The 12,623-nt window shown below is 45.9% G+C and overlaps 1 protein-coding gene across 3 annotated transcripts in view; it reads left to right on the plus strand.

The window, feature by feature from the left end:
- Positions 1 to 12,623, plus strand: part of LOC126916261 (neurogenic locus Notch protein) — a 178,747-nt gene that overhangs the window by 108,041 nt on the left and 58,083 nt on the right. For all 3 annotated transcript variants that reach the window (XM_050721841.1, XM_050721843.1, XM_050721842.1), the window contains 2 exons: positions 5,871 to 6,227; positions 8,219 to 8,374. In XM_050721841.1, coding sequence (XP_050577798.1) covers positions 5,871 to 6,227; positions 8,219 to 8,374 — 513 coding nt within the window. The remainder of the gene's footprint in view (positions 1 to 5,870; positions 6,228 to 8,218; positions 8,375 to 12,623) is intronic.

Raw genomic sequence — 12,623 nt, forward strand, 5'->3', positions numbered from 1 at the left:
TCTCCCCTCTACACTGTCTTTTCCCTCTTCGCCCAATCGTCTTTCCTACGCGTCGATTCCTCGTGCTCTTCGAACGAGTAGCAATAATTTCGTTTCTTCCAATTCATCTACGATTCTCTAATCGTAATCGTTCTTAGCATAAGCGCAAACTGTTTCTTGGTTAACTCGATTTAGTCGCAAATAAGGCGAATATGTATGTACACGCTCGAGTCGTCATCATGGAAGTACATGGATAAATGAATTTTTCGTTGATTAGTGGATTGTCAGGAGCGGTAGTATCGTCAAAGTGCTTTTACCCTCTTACGAACAAACGATGCGCGTAACTCGTTCGCTGCCATTTCCACTAATCGATATTCGTAATCTCCTATGCCATAGGTAGAGTAGTCTCTTAAGAGAGTTAGTTACACACGGTTCTGTTTATATTTCTCGTTTCGCTTCCTACCTACAACTATTTTATCGATATTATCGGTATTTCGTTACTATCTGGCTGCCATCGAATTGTCCGTTTTTACTGGAACGCCGTGCGCTTCCCGCAAAGATAACTCGCTATCGGATCGCGAGATTTTCTCGTGACGCCCCTAATGATACCTTTTTTGCGTGCACGGTGAAACGCTCTTGGAGCGTGAAAGCAGGAAGTCGAGTAAGGTTTCTGGCTGTTTCGTCCGTCGTTGGATGAGTACCACTGGTACTGGCACAGTCGGCGGCATGAGAATTTTCCCACAGTCCCCACCATGAATCTTGTGGCCGCACACCCGCTCTCGCGACGTTGCCACACCTTTGCCCGGCTGAGAGGCACTGACGGCACTGTATTGCCCCGTTCGAGTCTCCCTTCGTCCCTGCCTCTCTCTCTCTCTCTTTCTCTCTTTCTCTCTTTCTCTCTTTCTCTACCTCTCTACCTCTCGAGAACGAGAGAACGAGAGTTCGGACAGACAGAGACAGGATTATCTTAATACTGTGACAAGATGCTCGGAGAAAGGTGAAAAGAAGAGAAACACACGGTATCGATAGTCGGTAGGTTCGATACGCGCGCATAGTTGTTCGTTAGAAAACGATCCAAGCGAAGGAGAATATGGTGGAAATACCGGCGATTTGGAAAAAGCGAGTCCAGCGAGAGAAACTCGAGACGCGAAATCGGTTGGTAACGAAACAGTGGCGTTATGTTACGAATCGGAAGGACGCTTCCTAGTTCCCTTCCTGGCGGAGGAAATAAAACGATACGTTCGTGGTAACGAAGCCACGACAATGCAGCAACGCGGGGTCAAAGGGTTTCCAGCGTTTTTTTCTTTTTTTTTTTTTTTTTTCGTTTTCCTTTTTTCACGTGAGAATCTCGCGTTTCCGTAGAAACGCGAATCTACCACGCGACGAGTCGCTTCTCCGTAGTTCGAAGAGAGAGAGACGCGTTCAGGAAGCGAGTCGAAATCTCTGGATTCCTTCGAAACATTTAGAATTTAGAAGGATCCGTCGGACGAGCGGAGAGAGGGAGGGCGATCCTTTTCTCCTTCTTCTGCTTCTTCTTCCTTCTCCCTCGCTGTTCACCGGGATGAGCCTGTCGCGTAGCGGCCGCCAGTCAATGAAATCATTCCGAGCAGTTGGCCGAACCTGCGGACTGACTAATCGTCAGCGCTTTACAGGATTCTCGAAATTCCCGTCGAAAGTCTTCGGCCTTGCCATCCTAACCAGATTCCTCTCGAGGCGTCCTCTAATATTCTCCGACACGATCGTTTCTCGTAATTGCGCCGTCAGACGCGAGACAACGATTTTTTTCGGACGTATCGAAACAAAGACGAGAACGAACGACGAAAAACAGGACGGAAGGAAAGGGGCGAATAATAATATTATAGAAGCTATTGGAGCGTCGTTCTAACCGCCAAAGGAGAGCAGACGAAGCGAAGTCGAAGAGGCTAATGCATCTGTAACGAAGCAACGGATACGCGTATCCTTGGTCGAATAGGGTCTTCACCGCGCGCAACCTAAAGGTTGAAGCTCGTGGACGATGGCGATTATAAGGCCTTCGTCGCAGCTTGATTTATAAGCGGTGGAGAACGTCGTTCCCTCCCTTTCTAACACGCACCCACGCGTAATCTTCTCGAGCAGTGCCACCCTTGTTTCTCTTACTTTCACGAATCATCGTCACGCCAGATCGGTCCGCTCGTTTTTTTACTAGCAGCCCGCGTGCTTCGGACCACCTCGCCATTATACGCTCACCAGGAAAACCAGATCCTTCTACCTTATGGAAATAAGCTCTCGTTGTTAGCGGGGATATTATCCCCTGTTTGGGCGGCCGCGACCTCACGAAGGGTGCGATCGGTATTTGTACGGATACTTCTGGCCTAGGATATCCGTTACCAGCGTGTGAACGACGAGTGCGTCTTTTTTCAAGTTCCGACCGTTCCTTGATTTTTCATACGTTCCGATCCATGTTATCGATTATCGAGATATTTGCGTGTATTCCGGCTAAACGAACGCAGCCGTACATATCACTCGTTTCCTGGATTTTCAATTTCAATATTCGTAATCTCAATACGAATAAATTTGAAGACGAAAGAAGAAAAGAAAGTTCGTTCTAACGTAGGATAAAATAAATAGAAAATTTCAAAATTGCTTTACTATTACTCTCTGCTCGGTATAAACTCGATCGAATTATTGTTAATTATACCATTACTCTCGAATATATCGTGTAATTATATTTATAACTATGACGCGAAGAAACGTTTATTCGTTGGTTTACCAACTATTGCTTTTAAAAGTATCAATCGTTATGTTCCACTTTGATGAATACCGAAATTACTTCCGAGTTCAAAATAAAAGACGCGTTTAACCGTATCGGTGGAAATAAATATCATACTAGAATAATCAAGTTGGTAATAACGGTATTAAAACGGTAGCATGGTCGTATGACGGTAAACAGTTTTTAGGATGCATCCCTGCGTTCCTGTGAGAGACGATTCGCAAAAAGGGAAGAGAAGGGACGAAAAGCGGTCGGGGCGGATGAAAGGACGCGCGTCGACTATGAACGCGGAACGAATGGTCCGGCAAATACGTAGATTTTTTAGTGGGTTCCAAGCACGATGATCCTTCTTTTGTCCGCGTCAGTGTCGATATCAAAGGCAATCGATTCGCCCCGGAACCGTGGCGATACCTCCGTGTCTCTCGTCTCCGCGTTTCTTGCCTCCTCTTTCACCGTCGTACCGATCATCGTACCGACCATCGTACCCAATATATCGACAGTTTTTTCGTTCGCTTTTCTTTCTCGCCATCAAGTTCCATCAAATTTCCTCTTTCTCCTGTCCGGATAGGCAGAAATCTCGTAAAGTATCGATCTAACGAAGCCGGATGAAAGAAGACGGAGAAACGTTGAATGTCGTCGGTATCTCGAGTCGTACGTTTCCGGTTACGCGCCATTTGCGACGTGCCATTTGTGGCTGCGTAAATGCACGAACTGGAAAGTATTATAATCTGGACTTTACGACGCAAAAGTTTCACGGTAGCGTGTAAACCGGCCAACCAGTCCCCTGTAATCCGGTAACTCAAGAAGGGAAACCTCCTTGAAATTCCAGTTTCGAATCTCTATCGAAATTCAGACCCGAAGCCCGGCCTGTATAGCGTGTAACCATCTGTTGCGCGGAGAGGTAGATTCGCGGCAACAATTTTCGGTTGAACGCCGAAACTCGCTAAACTCTCGCGATATACGGCGAATCGCACAAATTGTCGTATTTATCGGAGTCCAAATTTTTTCGTAGAATCTGTTGCGATATTTACGTTTGTCCTACGTTGAACGATACGAAGCGCGCAGAAACTTGAACCTTGTGTCATCGCAAAGCTTTTATTTACCCTATGCACCTGTACGTATATCTCAACCGGTTACAAATCCGCGAGAGAGAATCTTCGAGAGAGAAGCGTCTGGCAATTTTTTTGAAACGGATGTCGCCGACCTTGGCTCCCCTCTTTCGCTTCGTACTTTGTTTAAACAACGTCAACGAAATTACGAAATATGTGACTAAAGTTCGGTTCTAAACGATCCTATAATGTATACTTTGAATGGTCGATGACCGTGACACGTACGTCGTATGCATCAAGTACGTATGTATAATGGAAAACGGCAACCTAGTCAATGATCGTCGCGTCGGGTTCCCTGGCCGAATAATGGTGCACGCGAAACGGCCGATTTACTTTCGCATCGCTTTAATATTAATGTTACGCCCCTGTTCGGAGGTACAACGACGTACGTACTTGTAGGATCGATTGGCAATTTTTTCACTCCGGAACGAAACTTTAACTCGTATCGACCGATACTTACGTATGTATGTACGTATACGTAACATACGTGTGCATGTATGACACTCAAACCGGTACAGATGCACAGGAAGTTTAGTTAACCGCTCTATCGAGCATAAATTATACCCGCCATTACAGTTGATAAACACGCGATTCACCAGTGGATTTGCATCGTTGACCGACTACCGATACCGATACCGATACCGATAGCAAGATACCACGGTGGGAAAGTGGATGCGTTTTTATCCGCTTCTTCGCGTATAACGTTGCGTGCGAGACAGAGATCATTTTTCTCCACCTTCGAACCTCCTCGGACAATACCTCTAAATATCATCTACGCTCTATAGCCACTTTGAATCCTTTCGTCCTTTCCCATTAAAAATGCCCATCATTGCTAACATTTGAAACTTTACGTCTAAAGAAAATCAAGCCAGGAAACATTTCGAGACACCGTTAGTTTAAAAAGCGAGTTTAGTTTAACAACTATCTTATACGCACATACCGATTATATACCATATAGATACTATTCGTCGACGATCAGCCTGATCGCACAGCGATGCAAAATCCCCTCCAATCTATTAACCACAGCCTTCAAATTCTAAACGATGTACTCGCGTTGATCGCGTAAGCCGTAGACGAAGCCGCATAAAGAATGCTTTTGCTTCGGCATCGCGCTAATAATCGATCATCACGCTGCTACATCCACCCTTATCGGTCCCTTCCATCAGAACCGTCGCCTTCTTCCTCGTGCCTCCGTTTTTCTCTTACAAGCTGGTTCACGCCGTTTCTCCTTACAATTAAACCTTACCGTCATTTTTGCCAACTATCTCTGAATATTCCCTTCGTTGAACAGTCGGCTGGGTCCTTGTTCCACGTGGACGCGAACATCGTTCATCGTCGTGCGTTCATCGTTGTTCGTTGAAACCGTGCAACTTCGTAGTAGAAAAATCGATCGACACAGACAACTTCGATCAATTTCACGGTTATCGAGCTATATCGCTCTATCTTGGGTGTTGGGCCGACCGATCGTTTCTTCTTCGGTCTTACCTGTCCTTCGTTCTTCCAGGCCACCGTAAATTCCTGGAACGATAAAAAAAGCCTCGACCGCGTAGCCGTGGCTCTACTTTGACATAAAAATTCCTTTTTTCCTTGCACGAGAACAGTGGATACAACGAGTTCTTCTCTTTACGACCATCACGATCGTCGACAGAATTTGTCCGGTTAGTCTCAGGTTAGGGGAATTTATTTCGAACGCGGATCCGCCGTATCTCCATTTGTTTGTCCTTTTTTAACCAACGCCGAACACCCTGCCTTCCCTCGTGCAGAATTGTCTGTAAATCGCGATAGAAACGCCACGTTACGACAGATTTAAGTGGTCGAGACTTGAAAATGTCCAAATAGAACGATTAAAAGTCGATAACCGATCGTATTTGTAAACTTTGAAAGTTATATTTACCCGTGTAACGCGCACCTTCAACACATCCAATAATCAAATTACCTACTATAAATCATTCGTATCGAAAGATAACGAAAATCGATATCGATTGTCTCTACTAGCAAGCTTTCAACAGGATCTTTTCTCTGGAATGTTTCAGGTTTCCGCGGAGATCAGTGCGAGGAGAATATCGACGACTGTCCTGGAAATTTGTGCCAAAACGGCGCAACCTGCATGGACAGGATAAATGAGTACTCGTGCCTATGTCCTCCGTCGTACACAGGCACGCAGTGCGAACTGGACGTGGACGAGTGCTCGGTTCGGCCTTCGTTGTGCCACAACGGTGCCACGTGTACCAATTCACCCGGTAGCTACTCGTGCATATGCGTGAATGGCTGGACCGGGCCTGACTGCAGCGTCAACATCGACGATTGCGCAGGTGCCGCCTGCTTCAACGGAGCTACCTGCATCGATCGCGTTGGCAGCTTTTACTGTCAATGCACCTACGGCAAGACCGGTAAGTCGCAGTATCCATCGACACGCGATTCACCGACAAGGTTCACGACTTTGAAAACTCGCCAACTTGCCTTGCCATGTCAATTGGTGAGGTGTGTATGGCATGACACGATGGGATAGGTTGTCGAAGGATCGGAGAAAGTATTTACGTGCAGACGGTAAAAAGGCGTTTTACCGTTCCACGTGATTTTACGAAAAGGTCGAAGCGATAGATTAAAAATACGTATGACATGCGTAATAAATGCACGATAAATAACGACACATCGCGTCTATGGTCTACACTGGAAACCTTTTTCGCTACCAATTCGTTACACAACCCCTAAAATCTTGGAATCTTGGAATCAAAGGTAAACACGGTTGCACGAATCGCCAGAGCTGGCAGAACGAAATCGCGCAGCGAGGTACGGCCGACCAGAGGATTCCGTACGCAGAATCGTGTCGGTGTTATGCATAGCGAGATTACGAGCGGAGCATCAGCGGAGCATCAGCGGAGCAGGCAGGTGCAACTGCACGTGCAACAATATGATGCAGCCTCCGAGGGTCCGTTGGAATCTCGGGATTCCGGAGGCTGGTGCGCGGCCTAGCCTTACCGAGCCACGACCTTGAGGACTGAAAACGAGTTTCTGTTCTCTGTTCTTACTCGCCTACCCAAAGCCCGGTGCGGCAAAACGTTTTTCAGATCGATCGTGCGTCGACGCCGATTACCAAATACAGGCATCCTTCTTTTGTTACGGTGCCCCCTGTAATAGCCGCGATCGACGTCAGGTAATCGCGAAAACGAAAAAATTCGCGCGCCACTTGGACAAACCTATACGTATATATCCCTCCTCTGCTTGAACTTTTAACGTTCCGATGTTCGATCGTAGCCGCCGTTAGCGGCCACGAATCGATCTTCAGCCGATTTAACGTTTATTCCTCTTCTCTCCTTTTCTTTCCTCTCTTTCCTGTTATCCTGATATTATAAACATTCAGCTCCTCGCGCGTTCCTCGACGCTCACGCGTCTTACCTCACACCTTACGCCGAATCATTCCACTTTTAAAGCGTCCGTCTAAATTAAGAAATCACGATATTCGGAAAATCACGAACGCGTGTACCAGTCAACATACTTGCAACGTCCTGGCCACTCGTCACTGGCCATAACGATCGCAGTGTTAAAGCCCAGTGGCTTGGTAGTTTCTTTCACGTACGAACACGGTTACAGTTAGTCGCGGGTGTAATCGTGCATCTGCGCGACGGCTTTGCTTTGCTTTATACGCCAACGTTCTAAACATCCGCGTTCCGTTATCCAGATCTAACGCGTTCCAACGTCATTCGATACCTATACTTTTTTCCTGCTTTTCAATCGCTCGCAAAATGAATAGACCAAAATTAGTCAAAGAGACTAGAAATAACGGTTAATAGAACAACCGTTAACAGCTAACTGAAATTTGATTTAGATAGATAGATTTAGAAAGAGAAGTATTTCAAGAACGTTGGGAATAATCTCTGTCTCTCTCTTTGTCTCTCGAAACTTTAGTTTCGAAATTAAAGTAAAGCTTTTAAAAAACAAACGTAAGCTCGATTACCATGATCCATAGACGAGCAACACCGCAATGCCGCTGTAAGATTAAACCCACATCGCCGAGTATTCTATGCAGTTGCAATTGAAATTCCTCGAATGTTCTCGCTGTAAGGAGCAATTAGACCAACTTATCGTATAAGCCCGGTATTTCCAGTAATTTACCGAATGCGAGATTCGAGATTCTCTTGCGAGATCCTCGAGCGTAACGTTTCTAGCTAGATTTCTAGCGGACCGAGCAATACAGATCTTAATGATGTCCATGTTTGGCCGTTGCCGCCGTGTTTGGCGTTCGACGATCGACGCTTTTGTCCTAGAAACGTACGCAACAGCATCTATCGGATTATTCAGGTCCCCTTCAAAATGGCCGACCATCTTTCCCGATCGATCGGCGAATAATCGGAAGATAAATCGTTGCTTTTCCCGTTTCCAGGATTGCTCTGCCATCTCGACGATGCTTGCACCTCAAATCCCTGTCACGAGGGTGCGATCTGCGATACCAGTCCCATCAATGGATCGTTCGCGTGTTCCTGTGCAACCGGATATAAGGGGGTAGACTGCTCGGAGGACATCGACGAGTGCGAGCAAGGTAAGCGATTGAACGATAGTTTCAAGTTTCGAAAGATCTGACGGTGTTTTTGATTTTTAGTCGAACCAATTCTTCGCCAGATTACGATCGTAGAAGAGATTTACGATTTCGTAATATCGTTATATTATAATATCGCTACGCGCAGCGCGGCTTACTTCCTACGTATTAAGACGCTGCGCCGGCAACAACGATAAATGGTCGCGTAACTCTATACTTGACCAATTCGGAACGTAATAAATAAATATATTTTATAAATTCCTATTCTTCGTTTGTTCGTGGACCGGCTGCCCTAACATTTTACCATGCAAAGTTACAAAAAATTCCATTTATTCTTATAACGTACAAATTATTAAAGATAAAAAGCAATCGCGACTACGCTAATTAAGGTTTTATTTCAAACGAATATTTATTTCCCACGAACTCGACGAACAAGAACGAACGAACGAACGAACGAACGAACAAGAGAATAAAAGAAGAACGCAAGTGATGTTGTTAGAACGGCCGTCTCCATTTGTATTTTATCGAGTCGACTGGAGAGATCGATAATCGTTGGATGAGCGCGTATAGTCGTACGCGAAAGCGCCCCTACGGTTCGAATAAATTGAAATCTCGCGCGGATGAAAGCAAGAAACGGAGCAATCGATAGATCGCCGTCGATTAATTCGTCGTTGGTTGCGCTCTATTCGTTCCATAGATTTTGCGGGTTTCTTCCTCTTCCGTTATTGCCGTTGTCATAGCCGTTCAGCGAAAAGTACAATTTTTATAGGCATCGTGTTCCAATAAAATTCTACCAGGGCCAACGTTTACGGAGGTTAATCCGTTCGTTTTGGATATTTCTGGCTTTAACGACCCGATATCGTACAATCGCGGAATAAAAGAAATCGATGCTCCTACGATTAGACGCACGTAAGTCGAGCTCGCGCTCTTTCGAGAAAAATATTTGTCAACGGAATATCTAACGGAAACGTCCAACTCTATCGGCATTAACGACGCACGAAATCCAACGCAGGCAAAAGACCCCATCGCTGGTTTACATCCCTCGGATGCTATCGATAATAATAAACGGGGCGAGCGTTCGAGACGAAGATCGAATAATAAGAACACGATAACCGAAGCTGCAAGTTTGTCGAAATTACACGAGCCTATCGCGATAGTGTATCGACGGAGACGAGTACACTAGCCATATATATAAAAGTACGTGCTGCTCTCAAAGATATTTGAGAACGGTTGCGCGTTTCGTTCGTGATCCGATTCTTAAAGCGGCCGTGCGAACACCTGTAGGGTGCAGTGCACCTTAATAAGTATCCTGCGAGGGCTTGCATCTCCGTTCTTCTTCTTATTTCCCTTTCATACTCGCCGGCAAGCTTGTCATTCGTCGGCTCTCTTTTCCCCTTCTGTTCCTCTTGAAACGAGTCAGCGGTTTGGCCGCGAGACGCCGCAAACCCACTATCGCAGGATCGATGAACCGGTGAGTCTCAGCGTGGCAGCGACGATTATTAATAATTCCTCCGGTATAATCGATGCTCCGCTGGGAATTTATGTTTCAAAGTACACGTTACACGTTGATATCGGTCGATGGACAGTTGTCTCTAAAGCGTTCGGTCGGGCTCCTTTGAATCATTTCGATCGAATCGACGTTCAACGACTTTTCCTTCCTGCCCGTCGCGAATAACGAAGCGTACCTACGTATTTACCGATCCGCGACGCTTCGTCGACTCGTCCACTTGCTACGCGACGCAACGCGTTATATGTAACGCCGAAATTGCGTGCCAGATAAAAAGTCAAGTTTCGTTGAAATGAAAACGGCAACCGTTTTATTCGTTTCCGCCTATGTAAATATATCCGGTCGTTTGCAATGTTACGCGAAATCGTAAGGAGAATGACGTTGCTTGTGCGTTAACACCGATCCAGACAGTCGGTAACCGCGGAATTCGTGTTTCCGAAATTCTTTGAAATCGTTTTCCAAACTTATCGATTTGTTAAACCTTTCGAACGTGTAATCCGGAGAAAATTGAAAAACGAAAAATGGTACTGATGGAGTACCGGTAAATGGATTCCTAATTAACCGGTGGACAGGCAGTAGTCGCGGTTTAATTAATAGTACGGTGGAGAATCGAAAAGCCAGCATGGGGCCGGCGCGGGGCCCGCACACCTCGACGGTTCTCTCCCTGTACCCTACCTACGTACATACGTAAGCCGACTCCGGCTGGCGTGGTTTATCTCGCCACATTATCAGCTGGAATTCGATTTATGATATTGCGCCGCATGGAACGCGCTGTCAATCCCACGGTGGCGTCACGTTGACACGGAAATAAAGAAAAGACGGCCGTGGCCGTGCTCGATCACCCGTAAACCATGAAAAATGGTAATCGTCATGGTAACGAGAGAGGTAAGCATCGCTAATGCGAAAGACGGACGATCAAACCTGCAGGCTGTACGAAAAAACGTGGATCGCCTTTTTCTCCTATGACGCTCTATTTTAATATCGGTGGTTAATGTTTTACCTTATTGGGTGATAGAGTTGGAAAAAGAGGTTGCGTAGAAGCTTTTTATCCACCTATACAACATAGCGCACGGTATCCGATCGTCTATCCTTCGATCACTCATTGTGAACGCATTGTCCCAAGATATCGAACGTCTTATTAACTTTTTTTTTTTATAGTCGATTAAAACTCACGTCCTATTACGGAGTAATTGGAGCAACTTTTGTTCAGCGAGACGCGTAAAGACGAGAAAGATCGTGCTCGAAAGTTTCGGCAGGTTTCTCATCATTTTTCAAACCATATGTCTTCTCGGTAGAATTTCAGTTGCAATCGCAAGTGCGGACAATCCATACCGCCGATCTGTCGAAAGTGTCGACAAAGCGAAATCAGCGAATGGACACTTGCGTCCGATCCATCGTCGAAAAAAAAAAAAGAAAATGGAGGCGGAGAAAGAAAAAGAAATGAAAAAAAAAAAAAAACAGTCGAAATCGTAAGCAAACCCCTTTTATTCGAAGGGTTTGATAATAAATACCCGCGGTCTGCCCTGCCGTAGGTGAGCGCACCAGTTAATACGTTTCGTTCCAGACAAACACACTTCATTAATAACGAGAAACACTTGCTTCGTATACTCCTCTTGCTCCTCTTCCTTCTTCTTTCGCTTGCCTACTTCGCACAGACATCCGTATCTCTCTGCAAAATGACAGATAGACTGTCTGCCGCGTTAGTATACAAGGATCCTCGGTCGTGTTTCTCCGGCGCGTTAATCACAACCACACGGCGGAATCAAGTGGATTTCGGGGGTGAACGTTAACAATCGGGCTCGTTTGCCTGGATGGAGAACGGGGGGAGGCACTGTTTATAGGCGTGCCGTCATTACGAAGCCGCGTAACGACCGCGATCACGATTCATTTTCTGTATTTCATTAAACGCGCGCGGAACACGCTTGCGTAGCTGCCTCCAACCTCGGGCAGTAATTTAGCAAACATTCGCGCGGCGTCACGTCCAACCGGGCAATCAATCTGCCGGATCTTTAGTTTCTTGCAGTTTCTCTTTCGTGCACGGTCACTCACACTCGCGATTCTTGCCTTTTCGTATCTTATTCTTCTCGAACCGAGAGATTGACCAACCGCTGCTACCGAATGAAATAGTCGCGTACATACGTATAGCTCCGTAGGGAGAAAGCTGGCCCCTGTCGAGCCGACCGACTACCCTGCACCATATTTCGACCGTTAAAGCCTTTTTGTAGCCGCATAACGAATCAAGGATGCCAGTTTTTCTGCACGAGCCAGCCCTATTCGGAAACCCGTTCGTTTTGGACGGTAGACGGGCAACGCATCGTGCGTCTTGCTTCGAACGCGAGGATTGTAATTAGGAAGACGTTACTCAAAGACGCGTCTCCTTGTTCCTTTTTCTTCTTCTATCGTCTCTTTTACTTGTCGTTTTCCTTCTTCTTCTTCTTCTTCTTCCTCTTCTTTTTCTTCTTCGTCGGCCGCGTATCGTGGGCAAAAATTATCATCAGCGACGATGGAACTGTCGTTCGAACGATTCAAACTATCCAGTTCCTACGTAAATTCGATACCTTAAATCGTAAAATCAAACTTTTATCGCGATACCGAACGTTCGCCAAAACTATCAGAATTTTCGAATCTCCGTTATTACAGTATTTAATCGCGCGCCCATTATATAACATGTACTACCGTGACTCATTTACTCTATCAAATTCACTGCACTCTTTTTTTCTTCACATCGCTTCGTCCATCTTCGAC

Source organism: Bombus affinis, chromosome 5 (genome assembly GCF_024516045.1).
Source record: "Bombus affinis isolate iyBomAffi1 chromosome 5, iyBomAffi1.2, whole genome shotgun sequence".
Lineage (NCBI taxonomy): Eukaryota > Metazoa > Arthropoda > Insecta > Hymenoptera > Apidae > Bombus > Bombus affinis.